Raw genomic sequence first — 21,689 nt, 5'->3', positions numbered from 1 at the left:
TCCGAGACGAACGTGGGAGCAGGTCCCATGGCAGGAAATGGTTTAGAGACAAGAAAAAGAACGCCTGTCCTTCCTCCTCCTCCGCTCTCCCCAACGTTTTATTTGATTAAAAGAAAAACGGCAGAAACACGATTGCCCTTAAATTGCAACTCTGCTGACACCCAGGCACATTTGAATTGTAGGTAATCATTTTTTCAGTATAAGCATATCCCAAATATTGGATGAGACATAGTTATCCTTAAAAAAATTGTTTCTTGAAATCAAATTTAACTGGGCATCCCGTCTTTCTTTCTTTCTTTCTTTTTTTTTTTTGTCTTTTAGGACCACACATGTGGCATATGGAAGTTCCCAGGCTAGGGAACTACACAGGCACAGCAATGCCATATTCGAGCCATGTCTGCAACCTACACCACAGCTCACAGCAACGCTGGATCCTTAACCCACGGAGCGAGGCCAGGGATCAAACCCACGTCCTAATGGATACTAGTCAGATTCCTTACCACTGGAGCCACAACGGGAACTCCTCTGCCTGTCTTTTTATTTGCTGGATCTGGCAACCCTAACAAGGGAATAGGAGTGATTCCAATGGGGCCAGAGGAGGGCAGGGAGGGGAGTGGCCTTCCATCAGAATCTCTCTGGATGGTCCCCGTTGCGTTGCTGAGAAGCACAGAGCCAGGAAAAGCAGAGCCGAGGATTTTCGAGTGGAAGCTACAGCTCCTGGGGGCACACCTGGCCCCCGATACTCAGGTATGCTCACCCCTCCCCCACATGCTTCTCACTGGAGGCACCTGCGCTGCGATTCCTACTGTTCCTACTGTAAAGATGAGGGAAGGCGCCTCAGAGCGTCGAGGGACCTGTCCAGGTTCACACAGCTGGTCCAAGGCCGGAGCCCTCCTGGGAGCCAGGCCCCCACACCCCCCAGGACCCTCAGATCACGTGCTACACGCAGCCCCTGCTCTGAGCTTGGGCCGCCGCAGCCACCTCCACTCAGTTCTCATGGGGCCTCCTTTCCAACCTGCCCTTCCTCGTCCCTTTCTGCTCAGTCCGGTCACCTGACCCTTACCTGCCACTGTACACACCGGAACCCTTCCCGGAAGTCAGTCTCAGGCTCTCTGGTTACCATGGTTACCAAGGCTCAACAGCTCTCACTGAAGGTCAGTTGTCGCCTCTCTGACCCTCTCACGCCGCCTCTAAGGTGAATGATTATTATACCCACTTCTCAGATGGGGAAGCCGGGCTCAGCGTGCTGAAGTAACTCGTACGTGGCAGAGCTGGGCCTAGGGACCACCTCCCAGAGGTTGTCAGAGTTTGTCCACTCAGGAATCGGTGTCCCTGGGAGGGGACTTGTCGGGGTTTCCTTCCTTAACTGAGAGGTCAAGTTGCTAGTGGGACAGTGCTGGGCACTGCAAGGGGCCTCTGGGAAACTCCTGTGGGTCTGGGGGTGGTGCCCTCCAAGGCCTGGCTGAAGGTGCCTTGAGCTCCCTGAAGCCCAAGTTCCTCCAGTGACCAAGGCTCCCCAGTGCCGCGAGGAGCTGGCACACAGAAGGCACCCAATAAATGCACAGGGGACGGCGCTTCCGCAGACACGAAAGCAGCCACATGCAGATCGCTGGCCCTGACCTGCCCCTCCACATGGCACTTTGCAGATGGAAGGTGCAAAGGTCACTTTCTGCATCTGGTCGAACGCCTGGAGCATCCACCATGAAACGCCCATGTGGAAGGCTTGTCACCCTAGAGACGAAGGGGCTGAGACCCGGAGGCATGACCTGTCTGAGTTAGGGGAGGCCTGGGGTGGGGCCCAGGAATCAGGATTTAACAGGCTCCCTGGGGGAGGCAGGAGCACCCACGGGGAGCAGGGGCTTGCAGGGGGCACAAGGGCAGGGAGTACGGGAAAGTGAGGCTGATTCAGGACCAAGGACAGGGGAGAGTGTGCCGTGGACTGGGCAGCCCAGCCCAGGGGGGTTCCCTGCGAGGCAAGGGGTGAGCAGAGGAGCGCCCCTGGGGGAATGAGATGCCCTAATCCACAGAAAGGGCTCGGAAGAGTGTCTGGCCCAAAATAAGTGTCAGGGGCTCCTCTGGCCGTCACTGCCCTGCGCTGGGCAGCACCTCGCGTCCATGAGTCCTCTCATTCTCGCAGCCACTCTGGAAGGTAGCAAGTGCTAAGGTGGTCTCTATTTTACAGATGAGGAGCCCCGAGAGAGGGGTTAAAGGGATTTCCCACGGGGGCTCCTGAGCAGAAGAGTGGGGTCAGGGCATCCCGCAGCCCTTCCTGCCTCCCTTCCCGGGGGAACGGGAAGCACAGCGCTCCGAACCGGCTCTAAACAGGCGGCGGGTGGCTTGTTGAACAAATGAATGGACACATGAACGAACAAATGAAGGGGCTGGGGGATGAAAGGGTAAATGGATGCCACGGGGAGGACAAACCATCTCTTTGAGCTCAAAGGCAGGAGGATCCCCCATTTAATGATGGGGAAGGGACCCCCCCCCCAGGGCCACCCCGTGTCAGCAGTAATCCAAGCACTTTCATTACTGTTTATGGTTTTCTGGGCCCATTACCAAATCCCCCAGGCTCCTGCGGGTGATTAGAAAGGGGGCGGGGCGGGGCTTGCTCCTGGACCACACCGGAGGGTCTGGGTCTGGGAAGCAGCCCGTCTTGAATCCAGATGCTGACATGACAACATCAAGGAAACCTCATTTGCAAACCCAAATTAGTGCCATGCCGATGATCATATAAAAGAAGGATGGGCACATAAAGCGAGCCATGAACAAGCATGACCGTGGGCAACGGCGCCCGAGAGGAGCTGGCAGAGCTCGGAAACAAAGGTTTTTGTCATCAAAGCCCGCTTGGTGACTTCTGGACTCAGCTCAGTGCTTTGTTTGGTATCCTGGTGGGGGTCTCTTTTCCCCTTAGTTTACCTATTGTCAGCCTCATTAATAACACAGAGGTATATGATAGGGATATAAATACTTAATCATGACAATTACAATCAGGACGATGAAATGGAGCATTTATTCCATGCTGGGGCTGAGCCCAGCCCTATTCAGAGCACCTGCTTTTGAACAGTTTAAGGCATCCTTCCCTTTCGGCTGTCTTTCGATTTGCCTTCCTAGATGGCCGGCATCCGACAAACCCGTTCATCAAATGAGCCCCACCCTGTCCTGACCAAAGGATCTAAACCCCTGCTGCTGTGGATCAGCACTTCCCGTGACATGGAAAATGACGCCCAGTATAGCTGGCCTTTCCTAACCCATTATTACTGCACACATTTCAAAGCTTTAGCAAAAGACAGCGTTGTCTCGTTCTCCTTGCTTCTTCATTCTTACTGTTACACATTAGTGGTGCGTTGAAAGGTGGCCCCGCCAAAGATGTATCCACATCTAACCCCCAGAGCCTGTAAATGTGACCTTATTTGCAAAGGTCTTTGCAGATGTAATAAAGGTAGGGATTCAAAATGAGATCGTCTGAGACTAACCACAGGGACCCTACACTGGTGACAAGTGTCGTTACAAGAGAAACAGAGGAGAGACGCACAGAGGAGAGGAGAGGGCCATGGGATGGAGAAAGGCAGAAACTGGAGCCATGTGGCCATAGGCCAAGTAATTCGGCAGCTTCTAGAAGCTGGAAGAAGCAAGGAAGGCATCTTCCCTCGAGGCGCAAAGAGAACACAGCCCTCCCAACACCCTGATCTCAGACGTCTGGTTGCAGAACCCTGAGAAATAAACTTCCGGTGTTTTAAGCCCCTGAGTTTGTGGTGATACCTTATGGCAGCCACAGAAAACACATACACTCACTCTCAGAAACGAACACTGATGCTGGGCTACCTGGCCTGGTCAGCAAGGACCCAGCAGGAAGAGGACACAGAGAGTTAGGATGAATAAACTTAATCCTCCAAAACCCCAGTAGCTTTTTTGAGCACTAATTGTCGGAAACCCAGCATGTTAAAGTCAAACACTCTAGGAGTTCCCGTTGGGGCTCAGTGGTAACAAACCCGACGGGCGATGAGGTTTGATCCCTGGCCTCCCTCAGCGGGTTAAGGATCTGGCATTGCTGGGAGCTGTGGTGTAGGTCACAGATGCAGCTCAGATCCCCAGTTGCTATGGCTGTGGTGTAGGCCAGCAGCTGTCTTTCCGATTTGATCCCTAGCCTGGGAACCTTCATATGCCTCGGGTGTGGCCCTAAAAAGCAAAAAAAAAAAAAAAGCCAAACACTCTAAAACAATGCGCTGTGATGTCCCTAAGTTATTTTAAACCATTCAAATTGGGTAAAAATACAAACGGTCAGAGCTGCACTGCCCTGTACAGTGACCACCAGCAGCACACAGCCACAGAGCCCTTGAAATGTGGCAGCCTGAACTGCCATGTGGTGCAAGTGTAAAGTCACATGAGATTTCCAAAATTTAGTATGGAAAACAGAATGCGAAGCAGCTTATTAATAATGCCTATATTGACTACACGTTGGTCACACTTTGGATATGCAGGTAAATGACGGCACCCATTTCTTTTTACTTGTGCGATGTGGTTACGCAAAAATTAAAAAATCACACATGTGGCTCCTGTTTCATTTCTATTGTTCTGTGTTGGTTTTGAGTATGCTGACAATTTAGTAATTATTGGGAACTTAAAAATTGTGTGTGCCATTAGGTTGGTTTAAAAAATCAAAAAACCTTAAATGGCAGAAAAGACTAGGAACCCAAAAAAAAATTAAATGTTTGATAAATTCATAAGTGAAAAGCAGAACTGACTTTTCCTTGTCCCTAAAGACAGCCTGGAATCCAGAACCCAGAAGGAATCAACAGCAGCAGGAGTTCTTTACCATATGACCACACCCCCATGATGCCCTCATCTGATTGGATCAAGAGGTAGACACCATCCTTTAGAGGCAGCCAATCACCAGGCTGCCCAGGGAGCTGAGCCAATCACATTTCTCTCCCCAGTGGGACTCAGACCAGCCAAGAGTGGTGAGTTCAGGAAGTGTAAGGATCTCCAAGGCTTTGCAGAACCACAGGCTGAGGCCACTAGAAACACAAATACAGCTGGCGCTGTGTATCAGTTGGTTCTGCATTCTTGGATCAAAAACACTTGAAGACAGTATTCCAGAATGTTCCCAAAGCAAGACTTGTATTTCCCCCAAGCCTGGGCAACTATTTACATAGCATTTACAAATATTTACATAGCATTTACATTATATTAGGTATTATAAGTAATCTAGACATGTTTAAAGCATACAGGAGGAGGTATATGGATTATAAACAAATACTATGCCATTTTACCCTAAGCGTCTGCATCAGTGGAGTTTGGACTTGAGGGGTTCTAGAACCAATCCCCTGCGGATATTAAGGGACAACTGCGGTCCGGAGCAGGGCATGGCAGCTATAGCAGTGCTTGGGAGGAATTCAGGCTCCCTGTGGGACCGGGGAATCTGTGTTTTAAACAAGCCCTTGAGTGAGTGTGTCTGCTCAAAGGTCTGCAGGTCACTGTGACAAACCCGAGAGCAAATGCTGCAGAGGCCAGTGAGCAGAGAGGGGAGGATGGGACGTGAGAGGCAGATCAGGGCGGCTGCCTTGGGTCCGGTTCAGGGAGCCAGGGCCAGCTAGGGGCCTCCCTGTCTCAGAGCTCCCACGGAGGATCCCAGGGCACCTCACCACGAAGCCCCCACCCAACTCGGCCTCAGTGAGCTTCCCAGATGCCTGGCCAGTGGGTGCCAGGCCCCAGTCCACTAACTTGAAAGAGACAGACCAGGAATGCCTCTCCTGCCTTTCATTTGGCAGCTGTGGGACGAAAGCGCCACTTTCACCTCCACCCGGCACCCTCTCTGGTTTCAGAGTTTGGGGTAATCTGCTCTCAGGTGGCAGAGTTTATAGTGAGCAACCAGCCTTGTGTCCCCACTTCAACGTGACCTGTGTCACCCAGACACCCTTAAACAGAGGGCCCCAGCTCTGCACCGTAGCAAACTGGCCAAAGGGAGGGATACACATGCTCAGAATTGGGCTTCTGAGCCTGAGGGCCACTTTCCATGGAGCCCAAAGGCAGAAGCCTGCCTGGCGGTCTCGCGGAGCTAATGAAGCCGCATGTAAGCTGTAATTACAGCTGCTCCTGAGCCTGCTCGGAGCCCGGAGCGGGCTGGGCGTGCTTGTTCACGCAGGGCCTAATGAAGCATCCCATGTTCTACAAACCTCACTACAGGATTTAATTAACCCTCCACTCCGGGTGTGCCCCAGCCACCTGCTGCGAAGGAGGAGACCCCACTCCAATTCGGGGAGCAGTGGCAGCAACTGAACAACTTGGGGTGTTCACCAGAGGGAGATCCGGTGGGGGAGGAGGAGAGACCTCATGCCCCTACTGGTGGGGTCTGGGGTCTGGGATCTGAGATCAGATTTAGATGGAAGATAAATATCAAAAAGAGGAGTTTCTGTCGTGGCTCAGTGGAAATGAATCTGACTAGCATCCGTGAGGATGTGGGTTCCATCCCTGGCCTTGCTCAGTGAGTAAAGGATCCGGCATTGCTGTGAGCTGTGGTGTAGGTCACAGATGTGGCTCAGATCTGGCCTTGCTGTGGCTGTGGCGTAGGCCGGCAGCTGTAGCTCTGATTCAACCCCTGGCCTGGGAACCTCCGTATGCCGCAGGTGCAGCCCTAAAAAAAAAAAAAAGACAAAAAATAAACCCCACAAAAATAATGAGGGGCACGCCAGGTGACAGGTACCACGTGGTGCAGTGGCGGCAAAGTGTCTGACATGGGAAGGGAGGGGTCGGGGAGGGAGGGCCCATCCTGGCTGGTTGTGGAAGGGTGAGCAGCCCGGCCAGCCGGCCCCTTAACCACCCGAGTGAGTCTGGACAAGTCGCTCATCTTCAGAAACCCTTAGGCAGGACTGAAGGCCTTGACATACACTGATTATTCCATCCTCACAACTGCCCCGTGGAGCTGGGACAATTATCTCGCCCATTTTAATGATGAGGAGACTGAGGGTCAGAGGAGGAAAGGAAAGTGCCCACGGACACATGGCCAGGCAGGGGTGGGATCAGGATTCCAGCCTGGCTGTCTGTGCCAACCCCCAGGGCCCTGATGGCACGATGCTCCTGGCACAGGGCCTGGCACCCTCAGCAAGGAGGAGCACAAAGGAGGGGACCTTCTCCCGGCCCCTTCCCACCTCCCTCCTAGCGTTTCTTCTTACCCGCTCCGGATCCACGCAAACGCTTCTCCCCAAACCAACCCATGCCTGTAAGTTTTCAAGTTCGTGACTCTCTTCCACCTTTCGAACAGCCCTCTATCTTGATGGCTCCACCATGTAATCTCTTTTTTTTTTTTGCATTTTAGGGCCACACCTGCAGCATATGGAGGTCCCCAGGCTAGGGGACGAATCAGAGCTGCAGCTGCCGGCCTACAGCACAGCCACAGCAAGGCCAGATCCAAGCGGCGTCTTCGACCTACACCACAGCTCACGGCAACACCGGATCCTTAACCCACTGAGTGAGGCCAGGGATTGAACCCGCATCCTCACGGATCCTAGTTGGGTTCATTGGCACTAAGCCACAATGGGAACTCCTGCCGTTTACCTGTTACTCAATGTTCATGGTGCCTCAGTTTCTTTATCTGGGCAGTGGGGATAATAACACCTCAAGGGATTATTCTGAGGATTAAATAAGTTAGCCATTGAAAGTGACTTAGAGCAGTGCCCGGCAAACAGTAAGGGCTATTTAGTGTTCCTTAGATATAAAGAATGTCAGGCAGGGCTTCCCTTATGGAAAATAAGCCCTTCCTGCTGGCGGGTGTGGGGGTGACAGACGGGCAAGAGCGGACTTGGGGTCACATCCGCCAGACCAGCTCAGTAAAGGCGCTCTCCGGGGTCCAGGCCAATCATCCACGAGTGATGATCACAGCAGCCACCCTGACCAGGCATCTCTGTGCACTAGGCACCTGCTGTTGCCCCGGCAATCAGCATAGCAACCGCAGGACGTGTTCTTTGAATCCTCATTTTATAGATGGAAGAAACTGAGGTGCAGGACATTCCAAGGACTTCCTCAATGCTACTTTGGATGGTGCCAAGAGGACCGGGGCAGAAAATGGTCTGTGCTGCCGTGCGCTGGGGACCTGGGTTCAATCACAGCCACGCTACTTTGGGGAAACAGAGACAAACCCAAGTGCATTCCGAGCTGAGGACTCGGGCACAAGGGGATCCCAAACCCCATGCCAAAAGGTTCCCTTGAAGAAATAAGGATTTATTTTTTTTCTTTTTAGGGCCACATTTGTGGCATATGGAGGTTCCCAGACTAGGGGTCTAATTGGAGCTGTAGCCACTGGCCTACACCAGAGCCACAGCAACGCCAGATCCAACCCACCTCTGCGACCTACACCACAGCTCACGGCAACGCGGGATCCTTAACCCACTGAGCGAGGCCAGAGATCGAACCCGCATCCTCATCCGAAATGGGGAGGTTTAACCAAGAGAAGCAAAACCTAGGGAAGTCGGGACTCGCTGTGAGGTCTCCAGGAGGCTCTCACGGTTAAGAGCAGGCTGCCTTGGTCTGTGCGTGTGGCTCCAGGGTTCAAACCAGTCCAGTGGTGGAAACTCAGGGAGATAAATCCCCCGGATTGATGGAGGAACCTCCTAGTCAAAGCTGGAGACGGAATCGTAGAGTAGTGGTGAGCTCCCTGTCACCCGAGCTGTGACAACGGCAGGGGCAGGTTCTCTTGCAGAAAATGCTGTGAAGGGAAACTGAAGCATCCTTTGGGCTCTGGGTTTGCTCTGGCCCTGAGATGCGAGAAGCCTGAGGCCCTCCTGGACGTGAGCTCCTCAGGGAAGTTGCCACGGCTGCTCAGGGCCTGTGCCTTGAGACGAGCACGCAGAGGGCGCCTGGGAAAATCCTCAAGGGATGATTTTCAAAGGCTCCCTGAACAAGAGGTCAGGCTTGATGACGTCATCATAAGAAAAAGATGTTCTCTTAATGACATCAGAAGTTGATTGCTATTTGCCATCAAAAGCAGCAAGGAGCAGGTGGAGAGGCGGGACCCGATGGTTATTTAGAAACCACATGCCAGCGTCATGCTGGGCATTGCCGTTATCCCATCTTACTGTCCCCTCAAAAGAACCCGCACGGTAGCTGGTACCGCCCCATTGTACAGGTGAGAAAGATGAGGCTCGGGGAGGCTTTTTCCAAGCCAAATACTACGGTGGCTTGCCCCTTTCATGCCCCGAGGCACACAGTAGGTGCTCCTTAGATGCTGGCTGTGCACTTGAACAAACACTGAAGAAACACGCAAGCAGCACAGCTTGTGCGGGCAGAGTCAGGACTTGAACCCAGACCTGGGGGCCTCCCCCGTCTAGTGCTCTTGTGCCCTTGGAGCTTAATTTTGTCTTCTCTCCAAATCCAACCGCATCCTCATTGAAAGCCCTGCATTAGAAAGCTCGGTCAAGGAGCTCCTGTCGTGGCGCAGTGGAAATGAATCCGACTAGGAACCATGAGGTTGTGGGTTTGATCCCTGGCCTCGCTCAGTGGGTTAAGGATCTGGTGTTGCCGTGAGCTGCGGTGTAGGTCGCAGACGCAGCTCGGATCTGGCGTTGCTGGGGCTCTGGCGTAGGCTGGCGGCTACAGCTCCAATTAGACCCCTAGCCTGGGAACCTCCACATATCACGGGCACAGCCCTGAAAAGAAAAAAAAAAAAAAAAAAAGCAAGCGAGCTCGGTCAAGTGCCAAGATGATTCTGAGTCACAGACCCCCTACTCCTGGGAGCGTTTCTTAAAGACGTCCTGCTCTTTTTCCCCCGGGTGTACACACACTCATTCACACACACAACCAGCTGACGCCGAACCCTCAGGTAGTATTTCAGTTACCTGGGGTCAAAGCCAGAGCCTTCATCCTTGGCCCAATTTTATCGATGATGAAGCATCACTGGTGACCCCAGCATGACCCTTTGCAACCCATAATTAACTTTGCTGGGTGCCCATCCAGGAGGTGGCAGGTACTTGTCTCAGTGAGGTCATCGGAGCCCAGGCCTGACCCCTGCTGGGTGGGAAGACCCTGGCTACCCTCTCTGCGTACACAAGCGTGTGCTGGTTTCCTGAAATGATGGCCGTGGAAGCAGACTCTGACCTGCACTGCAGGCTGGTGACAAGGTGCCAGGAGAGCCAGTCTGCTTCTCCATGCTGCCTCCTTTGGCTCTGTCCCTGTGGACAGAGCTCCAGGGACCTTGCAGGGACATCTTGAGGATGAGGGGGGAATAAGTGGAAAGGGTCGGGAGGCAGGGTGCTGGTGCTGCTGCTTTTGAAAGAAACAAAAATACTGTATAGATCCTTGCGCTCCACGGACCAGCTTTTCCCCTGGTTACGTGCGGGGAGGCCGTGGTCCTTCCCCGCAGTTCCACTACCTGTTGACCCAGGCTTCAGGCTTCCTAGAACCTTCTGATGAGAAGCCCCACCCTTTCTGGGGCCTGGGTTTGGTGCTGCAAGCAGGCCCATCCCCCTCCCCGCAAGGCTGAAAAGAGCCCCAGGCTCTTAGAATGCCAAGGGCAACACCAGGCCCTGCCCGCCGGGCTCCCTCTGGAAGCTGCTCCAGCTTCTGGGTAATAAACACATTCTCCCGCAGAGGCTCTCGGGTGGGGGCCCCGGGGGCCGCAGTCTACGCCCTCAGCCTTGCGGGCGTAGTTCTAAGATGCCTCCCAGTCAAGGGCAAGCAAACAGACCTTCTCAGGACAGTCTGATGAAGGCCAGGGCACACTCTAACTAAGGGTGGGATCCAGGCTGTGCGTCCATGTGCGGGAGGGGAGGGCGGGTGCCTGGAGCAGCCACTGCGGGGGTGCTCGGCGGCGCCACCACACCTCAAACGGCAGCATTTCTGGCAGATTTCGGCCGTTCAATCCAATGATCTGAGATGCAGGAGGCTTCCCTTGTCTCTGACCCAGACCATCCAGGGCTGGGACGATGCCTTGAGCAGGCACTAACTTGGGTGGGGGAGGTGGGGGCAGGAGGAAGACTGGGCTGGGGTCCCCCTTCTGCCACTTGCTGCCTTGGGGAAGGCAGCTCCCTTGCTGAGCCTCTGTGTTTTCATCTGTACAGTGAGGTGGCCATGACAACCCTTGGACAGAGGAAGGATGAGACAGATCCAAGGGGGAGGGGAGGGGGACAGAAGCCAACTCTGGAGGGAGAAGGGGCTTGACAAAAACATGAGGCTGCGTCGCTCAGAGCTACCTGACACCAGAGCTGTTGCTGACAGCAGGCACCCTTGCGCACCAGGCCATTTTATGCTGGGCACACCTCCTCCTTCAGGATGGACCTGGCGGGGAGGGCTTGCTATGCTCTCCTGGGGAGGAGGCTGAAGGCCAGCAAGGTCGAGACACTCACTCAGGGTCACACAGCTGCCAAGCAGCAAAGTCAGGATTTAAATTCAGGTCTGTCTGACTCCAAACTCCAGGCTCCCAACACCAGCTCGTGCTGCATCCATCCACCCATCCAACTAGCACCTATCTATCTGTCTATCTCGTTTTTTGGCTGCCCTGTGGCATATGGAGTTCCAAGGCCAGGGATCGGATCCGAGCCACAGTTGTGTCCTACCCCACAGCTGCGGCAACGCCAGATCCTTTAACCCACTGTGCCAGGCTGGGGATCGAACCTGCGTCCTGGAGCTGCCTTGCATCTCCTAGATTCTGGTGCTTGTCAGCAACCCTTGGTGTTCCTTGGCCTGTAGATACATCACTCCAGACTGTCCCTCTGTCTTCCTGTGTGTCTCTGTGCGTCGCTCCTCTTCACGCGGGGACACTCGTCATTGGAGTCAGGGCCTCCCTCCTCCAGCATGACCTCATCTTAAATAGTCACGTCTGTAAAGGCCCTTTCCCAATAAGGTCACATCCTGAGGTTCTGGGTGGACACAACATTCAACCCACTAGAGTCTAGCGTCTTGATTTTTTTCAACCCATTAACACCGCCTCCTCTGGGGAACTGTATCATCAGCCACCCACATCAGAGGTGTGGATGTTTTTCTCTTACACACACACACACGCACACAGATGTTCTGCTCCACAGGACAGGCGGGCAAGACTTCCCAAGGACATGCAGGCTGGCACACAGCCACGACAAATCGCTTGTTTCTTGCCAAGCCCCACCGCCAAAGTCTCCTTCCCTAAGAACTAACCACGGGCAATAAAAGTGAGCCTAAGATCATTCATGGGCATGAATCAAGCGCATCCCCTGCCTCCCATCCGCCCAGCAGGCAGCAAGGTCTCACAAGGCCCAGCTGGGCTCCGAGCTGCAGTGTGGCTTCTGGTCCCAGGGACTGATGAACTTTTTCTACAACGCATCAGCCACACCCCCTCCTGCGAGCCCCAGGGGCAGGGCCCTCGCTGCCTCTGGTCGCCCACTTCTCACTCCCACCCGCTCAGGTCTGGCAAGGGAACTGCGGGTGGTTGGTGATCTGCTGGGGACACCGTCACCCTTGATGGCATCCCATGCTCTTGGTTCTATGGAGGGCAGGCTGATGAAGGGAGCGGTTCCGGGGCCCTGTGGGTGGGAACGAACAGAGTGAAGACAGAAGCCTACTGCCCCAAAAAGAGCTGGTAAAGGAGAGATGGCATGGCCACACAGTGCAAACCCTGACAATGATGGCACGGCTGAGAACCTGACACGGAAAGATGGTCACGACACTCCTGGTGCCAGGACTGCGCCCGAATGCTTAGGGCCTCACGAAACACGTGCTGAATTACGGATGGGATCATTTAGGTCAATGCGCCACCATGTTTACCAAACCCCTGCTTTCCCCAGCCCACCAACCAGCTTTGGGAGGGAGGTTGCTGCTGTCCACGTGGGCTGGGCGGGGGCAGTTGATTCTCCTTAGTGGTCTTGAGGGGGCTTCGTAGAGGAGAGGTGCAGGGCCGAGGCTCTGAATAAGATAAGGAGCCTTCCTGGCAGCGGGATCACTGGGATCAAACACTGGACACGCAACGCCACGTCTGCACCACGTGACAGAGCACAGCTCTAAAGCCGGCCTCCCCCTGTCTCCCTTCACCCCAATCGCGCACCAAGCGGGGAGGTGGGGAGGGTAGGCACCCGGTGGGAGCGGGCTTCTCCTGTCCTGTGGATTGGTCTGTGTGTGCCTCCTTCCTACCTGGGGTGACCTCTGCAAACCGTCCGCACGGGTGGAGGGCTCAGACGGGCTCGCTGCCTCCCACGCCCATGTAGGACACATGACCTGGGATCTGCCAATCGCCTGCTTCCTGGCTAGCCCGTGACCAACCGAGCCAGTCGGGTGCTCCTGTGGTTTCCAGGCAGGTATGCTGCCAAAAGGGAATCAGTCTTAAATTCAGTGGTGGTTACAGGAGCCTTGGAGGCAACCATGGGGTCAGGGGGCTGGTCTGGATGCTGAAAGGCAATCAAATGCTTCCAGGCTGCCATTTAAAATTCTTGCTTTCCAGCTCTACTAGTCTGCAAGCCCCAGGGGGAGCCAGGGCCCTGCCCCATTACTGGCAGTTCAGAGCACCCCCAGTTGGCACCGAGAGGCTTAGTGTTTGTGGATCACCAAGGCCTACAGCACCAGGTACTGTCACCTGCTTTGCACCAGATCCCCACTGGCTGCCGCAGACCTGGCTAGCGTGGCTCACAGGCTGATGGACCACAAACACTGGTTCTTACCAGGAACTGAATGGGCCGGCATCTCGATCTTGGCCTTCCAGCCTCTGGCACTGTGAGAGAGAAATATGTGTTGTTCAAGCTGCCCAGGCTACGGTACTTTGTGACAGCGGCCAAGCGGACTGAGACAGTGAGGCAGGGCATCTGCTTTAGCAAATCAGTGTGCCCAGAGGGCAGGGCCCCGGAATCAATACTTGAGCCTGCCTGGGGGCTGGGGGAGCTCTAGAGCCCATCAGAACCAGGTCAGGGATGGGGCGGGCTTGCTGTTTCCCAGCCAGCACTTGCCTCGCCGCCTGGCTGGCTTAGTCCTGGGAACCAACTGAGCCTCTCTGCCCAGCCTGGGAGTATCAGGAAGCAGCTACGTGGATCAGACAGTGGCCAGTGGCCTACGGCCCTTGCAATGCATACTATTCACCTGGCAGCACCGCAGTGGGAGGAGGAGGAGTGGGGAGGTGGCCTTGGGTCCAGCTTACTTCCATGGTCATGGTCAGCTGCTAAAAAAAAAAATCCCAACCACGGGAATCCTTCCATTTGCAGGCCTGAGGTTTTTTTTTTTTTTCTGCTCTGCAAGTACTTCCTGTATGCCTACTGCACGCTGGGCTCCAGGCTGAGCGTCCTAGTGTTCATGGCCTCAGGCCAGAGAGAGTCCTCAAAGGGTCTGGGACCCAGACTGGGGGTGGCCAGCTCAGTCTGCTCAGGGCCCGTGCAGGTGTTTGCTGCAGCCATTGATACCCTGCACGGCAAGAGCCGTCCTTCTGTTTCCGACATGAGGACAGTATATCCCATGCCAGCAGAGCCTGCAGTGTGCCCCCTTTGTTCCATGCCCCCTGGCAGCATTCTAAAACCCTCCGTGTCAGGGTTTGAGGACAGCAGAATGGACTACCACGGAGCAGGGCTGGATCGGCACCCTGGGAGTAGGTGCCCGATGGTACCATTGAGAAATTGTGTTCAGCCTTCTCATTTCATATAGAGAGGGGCCAACCCAAAGAGCTCGGGGGGTTGCCCCCGAGCTGGCACCTGGCAGAGTGGGATTCATGCCCATCTCTGACCGCCAGCCTGCATTTTGCCCATCTCACTGCAGGTCACTCCCACTTCCCTCTTTGGCCCAGAGCCCTGGTCTGTGCTAATGAGACCCATGCAGCTGGGCTGGGCCTGGTTTTGGTCACCCAAGCCCTGAAGCCCGGCCAAGGGCAGGTCTCTGCTGGTGCAACAGCATCCACCAGACTAAACACTTGAGCAAGTCCTGCTCACCCAGCCTTGTAGGCTTCACTGTCCTTAAGGGCCCACATGGGGAAAAGCTCATTTCAAAAGCCAATTTTAAGAATCTTTCCAGGAGTTCCTGTTATGGCTAGTATCCATGAGGATGTGGGTTCGATCCCTGGCCTCACTGGTTAAGGATTCAGTGTTGCCATGAGCTGTATAGGTTGTAGGTATAAGTTGCAGACAGGGCTTGGATCCCATGTTGCTGTGGCTGTGCTGTAGGCTGGCAGCTGCAGCTCCAATTCAACCCCTAGCCTGGAAGCCTCTATATGCTGCAAGTGTGGCCCTAAAAAAAAAAAAAAAATCTTTTCCATGGGCCTGAAACCAAGCTGAAACCTGGCACATACCACAGAGAATGCACCTGGGGGGGTGCTGGTGGTCCTGCACTAAGCTGCTAACACAGGGAGATGACTCTTGGGGTAGAACAGAACAGAGCAGAGGTCCAAGAAAAGAAAATCTGACCTGGACACAGCCTGTGCCAGTGGATGCCCAAGGAGGTGAGGGTGAAGCTGGAAGCCCTGTCACTTTCGCTCTGTACTCAAGGGGCTCGGAGGATCAGGATGAGTTTCGTGGGCCCCTGCTGTATGCCTGGTGGCTAGAACAGACAAATACTTAATAAATGTTTGTTGAATGAATAAAAGAACGGAGCTGGAGAACAAAGGCTCAAAAAGTTCAGCACCTTGGTGCTCAATGAAGCCTGAGAAATACTAGCAGGGCAATTGCTCCCAACTAACTCAACAACCGGATCTTTGGTGCTGCCATTTGCCAGGGGTTCCCACTGGGCCTGGGTGACCCCATAGTCCAGGGGCTTATTTGGTTCTGTTGGAGGGGGTTGGGGGACAGGGAAGAGACCAATGTCACAAAGCTACCTGCGACTCCACCATCAAGGTCAGGGCCACCATTTTTCTGTTTCAGAAACCACGTCTTAGAGCAGGTGGAGCTGATCAGCAGGCCTAAAGGGCTGACTCATCTGGACAAACATACAAGATACTGATATAACGGCATGTAGAAGTTCCTGGGCTAGGAACTAACCTGGGACCCCCACCACAGCAGTGACCTGAGCCACAGCAGGGACAGTGCTGGATCCTTAACCTGCTGAGCCACCAGGGAAGTCAATTTTCAATTCTAAGCTAATGCTTCACATTCCTTAAATTACTGTCTGGCTCAAATCAGATAATCAATAATCAATCAACAGCAAATCCCAGGCCCTCGTACCCGGAAGGAAGATAATAATGCAGATCAAAAGCCTCACTCAGATGGGTTTTCGTTTCTTGTTTTTTGTCTTTTGTTTTTTAGGGCCACACCCACAGCATATGGAGGTTCTCAGGCTAGGGGTAGAATTGGAGAGACAGCTGCCGGCCTACACCGCAGCCACAGCCACAGCCACTCGGGATCCGAGCCATGTCTGTGACCTACACCACAGCTCATGGCAACGCCGGATCCTTAACCCACTGAGCAAGGCCAGGGAACGAACCTGCGTCCTGATGGATGCTAGTCGGCTTCATTAACCACTGAGCCACGATGGGAACTTCCAAGATGGGTTTTCGTGGAGGCTGGCAAAGAGGAAAACCACTGGAAGCATCAGCAACGCATTTTCAGAGGAGACTTATAGGTAAGCAGTTGAGTCTGATGATAAATTCCAGCACCATCGATCAGAATTACAGCCGAGAGTCCTCGGTTACCAACAGCACAAGGTACCCGGCAGGCCTTACGGCTGCCCTAAATCAAACACAGGGCAGAACACACCGCCTTGCTCCGTCTTGCTTCTCGCTTTCTGTAATAAGAAAGCTCTGACAGGGATGAAAAGCCAAATTTATGACCCGCCTCATACTGTTTAGCCAGCTCCTTGGAGCTTTATTGTGGGCTGACGCCATGGACACCAATTCCTGATCGAACAGAGTTCGCTGTCGGAGGAGAAACAAGCATCCAGTCGTGTCCAAGAAGAGAGGGTCTGAGAGCGCAGGCTGGCCCCCAGGGGTGTGGAGTGAGGGCCAGCTGAGCCCCCACAGCGTCCGAGACGGCCCGGGGCCCGCTCTGGAGAAGGCCTGCTCCACCCGGAGGCCCGGAGAGGCCAAATGCCCTGCCGGGGTCACACATCACATCCACAGGGGCCTGGCCCCCAGCTGGCATGTTCCAGTTTCATGATCTTAGGAGGCTACCCAGGGCCTCGTGTCTGGGACAAGAGCAAACTTGGGGACGGGGACATTTAGGAAGGGACCCTTGAATCATTTCCTTTGCCACCACGAGCTGTGTTTTCCCCAGCACCAACAGGCAGGAAAGTTGCCAGGGCTATGGCCTTGATGGTGCTTCATGGCTGCCACCTGCACTGTCTTACTGGAAAACTCTATGGGGGAGTTCCTGTCGCGGCTCAGTGGTTAAGGAACCTGGCTACCATCCATGAGGACACGGGTTCGATCCCTGGCCTTGTTCAGTGGGTTAAGAGTCCAGCATTGCCGTGAGCTGTGGTGTAGGTCACAGATTTCGGCTTGGATCCTGCATTGCTGTGGCTGTGGTGTAGGCCGGCAGCTAAAGCTCCAATTCCACCCCTAGGCTGGGAACCTCCATATGCCACGGGTGCAGCCCTAAATAGACAAAAGCCAAAAAAAAAGAAAGAAAACTCTATAGGGAGAAGGGCCCTGCCATCATCCAGATGTCCCAGAAAGAAGCCAAGGCCCAGAGAGGTGAAGCAAGTTCCCTGGGGCCACACAGCCTGCACCCACATGTCCCCTAAGGCCACGCTCCTTCTGCACCACCTCTACTGCCTCGTTTCAGCGCAGTGCCGAAGGGGGCTGCAGGTCCAGGAAGAGAGAGGGGACTCCCTTGTGTGACACTCCCTCCTCCGCAAGTCCTGGCGAGAACTGGTTTGCAGGGTCTCGGTGTGAGGCCCAAAGCCAGAGGGTCCCCACTATACTGAACACCCCGACCTCCCAGTGACCCTCCTGCAGACAGGGGTAGAACAATAGTGGCCACTGGCCAGCGTAAAATGTCTCTGATAGGTTCACTTAGAAAATTCAGGCCAATTTTGCAATCTGTCATTTCTTTGCCAAATTCCAACTTTGCAGATACTTATCGCTTTTTTTGTTGGTTTTTTTTGTTTGTTTTTTAATGTAAAATATTAGAGGTGCTGTTACAGCTGGCCACTGGGCCACTTGTCCCCCTTTGAGAAGCATGGCTTAAGGAACCCAGGCATGGAGGGAGGGTGCCTGAGATTCTAGATGACAGATTCTGTTCCGTTTTCAAGGCCGGGAACCAGCGCGACCTCGTCGGGGGGAGAGGAATTCTGAAGGAAGGGAGGGTCTGAAAGGCAGCCAGGACTGTGCTGGCAAACATTTAACAACCGGCCGGGCCCTGAATCGTGCATCTGCCCACATCCCATGGGGTGACTACTCCTAGCGGGGCCGATTTCAAACTACCAGCAAGCTCGGGAGCGGGCACACAACTGAAGCTTTGGCAGCTGGCGCTCCCCCACGAGTACGAGCCCCACTCACCGCTGGCGGAGGCCCACCTCCCGGATGAAATAAGCCAGGGCCACAGGGGCGTCCAAAGGCCTCCACATCGCAGGCTCACAGCGGTGCAGCCCCACACCTGCAGCCACGATCGCCCCGCCTGGAACCCCTGCTGACACCTCCTCAACGAACCACTTTCACTCCCATCTTCCTCTCTGGGTCAGCTTCTGGGGACCCTCTGAGAGAGCCTGGAGCCCCAAGATCTCAAGCCTGCCACTGACACTGTCCAGCTGTGCGATCTTAGGGTGTAAGATGGGCTGGCGTTTAACTGGCACTTCCAGGCTGCTAGGTCCCTTCCTCCTTTGCCTGCTCTGAGCCACATCCTCCAGGGACCTGGCCGAGCTCAGGCCTGGCCAGGTCCCCAGCCCTGCCTTCCACAAACCACAGATCGGCCCCGGGAGGATCTGCAGGCAGCCCCCCCACACCCAAACGCACTTCTATCTCTGTAGCAAAACATCTGGGGAAAAAAAAAAACAGCCACACAAAAGGGATAAATAAACACTGTAAATCAATTTAAGACATCAACTGAGGAAGGGTTTCACTGCCAAACAAGTTACAAAATATCGTGTGGCTTTTGGAGCTTTCTGATCTAAAATACTGTTGAATGGGTGCCTATATGTGCAGCTGCGGGAGTTTTTCTATCCTATTTACCCAGAAAGGGACTGGCCGGGCAGCAGGCCTGCGACAGCTTTCACATGTCTACACGGTGGCAAATTCCCTTCCAATGAATTTTTTTTTTTTTTTTTTTTTTTTTTTTTTGTCTTTTGTCTTTTTTGTTGTTGTTGTTGCTATTTCTTGGGCCGCTCCCGCGGCATATGGAGGTTCCCAGGCTAGGGGTTGAATCGGAGCTGTAGCCACCGGCCTACGCCAGAGCCACAGCAATGCGGGATCCGAGCCGTGTCTGCAACCTACACCACAGCTCACGGCAACGCCGGATCGTTAACCCACTGAGCAAGGGCAGGGATCGAACCCGCAACCTCATGGTTCCTTGTCGGATTCGTTAACCACTGCGCCACGACGGGAACTCCCCTTCCAATGAATTTTGCTCTTGTTTTTTGCCTCGGATGGCGGTGTATGTGCCTCCCCATGTCTCCACCCACCTCGCTACACCGATATCATGAGACTTCTAGATCTCTGCAGATCCGAGGGGTGTCCTATTCATGCATTAAAACCCAGCAAAGCAGCCTCCGCGGGCTGCCTCCTGACTCCCAGGGTGAGCTGGGTGTCCCCTCTCCAGACCTGCCTGGCCATGGCTGGTCTGCTCACAGGCTGACGCATCCTTGGGCTGAGCGGAATATAGGCGCCAATTGCAGACTCTTGAGTTCAACCACGGACACGGTACTGACAACAGCTAACTTGACGGTGCTCATCATGTGCCAGGTTCTGTCCCAATTATTTCGCTTAAATCAATTCATGTAATTGACACTACCACCCGCGGAGGTAGTGTCTTAGCCCATTGGGGATGCTATTACAAAAATACCATAGGCTGGGTGGCTTAAAAACACAAACATTTATTTCTAGTGAGTCTGTGGGCCAGGACGTCTAATTCAAGCGTGGTGAGGCCCACATCTGCAGAGACAGCTGGCTTTTCCCTATAACTGCACGTGGTGGAAGGGACAAGCCAGCTCCAGAGTCTCCTGGACAAGACACTGTCCCATCATCAGGGTTCCGCCCTCAGGACCTCATTAGCTCCCAAACGCCCCAGCTCCTGACAGCATCACCTCGGGAGTTAGGATTCAACATACCTCTTTGGGGAGAAGACAAACACTCCATTAACTCCATTACGTTAGCATTAATCATTTAATTAATTAATCTTGTAATTAATCTTTTAATTAACCAATCATTATGCACCAAGAGCATTATCATTAACTCCATTATTCACGTCTGAGATCCTCAGAGGTGAAGAAACTGGCCCAAGGTCCCATCGAGCACGTGGACCAATCCGACCAGCTGACTCCAGAGCTTAGGGTCTAACCTCTCTCTCTAAGCTGTGCGGCCTTTGGTTACACGAGGGGTGTTACAGAACTAACAGTGAAAGCGAGTCTCCCTAACACCCTTCTCCCTCTTCCGCCAGGGCTTCCTGCCTGGTGGTTCGCACGGTTAACAGTTTCAGGTGTATTATCCTGTTAGAGATATTCCACGCACCAGCGATCAGAAGATACCACCTTTTCAAACTTTTTCTTAAGTTTCATGGCCACACCCGCAGCACACGGTCGTTCCCAGGCCAGGGACTGAATCCAAGCCACAGCCACGGTTGCAGCAACGCCAGATCCTTCGAACCCACTGCACCAGACTGGGCATCGAACCTGTGCCTCCACGGCAACCTGAGCCACTGCAGTCAGAGTCTTCACCCACTGCGCCCCAGCGGGAACGCCATAAGGTACCATATCTTGATCATAAAGTGTCACAGATCACCCAGGCCTCTGCGCCCTTCCCATTTCCCCTGAAGAGTCTCAGACATGGTTCCCTATGGACGTACATCGGCTGTCTCGTTCCTTTCACTGCTGTGCATTATCATATTCTGGAATGATTTATTTACCTGTTCTCTTGGCAGTCATCACAGCCTTTGCCATCTCCTCGCATGACCACCCAAATGCTAAGACGGATCTCATGGACAGACGCCCCCTCTCACTTGTGTGAGTGCCTGATTCGATAATGGTTCAAAGGGAAACTTTGAGTCGTGAGTTCCTGCTTCCTCTACATGCTCATCACTGCAGTGTATTCTCAAATAGCTTGGGGAGGTCCCCTGGTGGCTCAGCAGGGCACAAACCAACTAGTATTCATGAGGATGCGGCTTTGATCCCTGGCCTCGCTCGGTGGGTTAAGGAACTGGCATTGCCAGGTCACAGATGTGGCTGGATACAGGGTGGCTGTGGCTGTGGTGTAGGCCGGCACCTACAGCTCAGATTTGACCCCTAGCCCGGGAACCTCCTCATGCCCCCCCCAAAAAAGCAAAAAAAAAAAAGATATCTTGTACTTTATCTATTTAATAGACGAAAATGGTGTCTCATTTCAACTTGCAATTTTCTTTTTTTTTTTTTTGTCTTTTTGCAATTTTCTTATGATGTGTGAGGGTGAGTACATCTTTTTACGTATTTGTAAAAGTATCTCTATTTCCTTTTGTTTGAACTGTGTTTTCATCTCCTTTATTTTCCTATTGAATTCTTGGAAGGTATTCTTTTTTTTTTTTTTTTTTTTTTGCTTTTTAGGGCCACACCCAAGGCATATAGAGGTTCCCAGGCTAGGGGTCGAATCGGAGCTACAGCTGCCAGCCTCCACCACAGCTCACAGCAACTCCAGATCCTTAACCCAC

The 21,689-nt window shown here is 53.7% G+C and overlaps 1 protein-coding gene across 5 annotated transcripts in view; it reads right to left on the bottom strand.

Annotated features, from left to right (window-relative positions):
* Positions 1-21,689, bottom strand: part of PPP2R2C (protein phosphatase 2 regulatory subunit Bgamma) — a 133,816-nt gene that overhangs the window by 73,045 nt on the left and 39,082 nt on the right. Inside the window, exon 1 of one of the 5 annotated variants that reach the window (XM_021100972.1) lies at positions 13,614-15,042. The exons of the other annotated variants lie outside the window; for them this stretch is intronic. Coding sequence (XP_020956631.1) covers positions 13,614-13,635 — 22 coding nt within the window. The 5' untranslated portion in view covers positions 13,636-15,042. Of the gene's footprint in view, positions 1-13,613; positions 15,043-21,689 lie in introns of those variants that run through there. 5 annotated transcript variants of the gene reach the window in all.

The sequence above is a fragment of the Sus scrofa genome, chromosome 8 (assembly GCF_000003025.6).
Source record: "Sus scrofa isolate TJ Tabasco breed Duroc chromosome 8, Sscrofa11.1, whole genome shotgun sequence".
NCBI lineage: Eukaryota > Metazoa > Chordata > Mammalia > Artiodactyla > Suidae > Sus > Sus scrofa.
The sequence above is the reverse complement of the archived record's forward strand: the minus strand, read 5'-3'. Positions and strand labels throughout refer to the sequence as shown.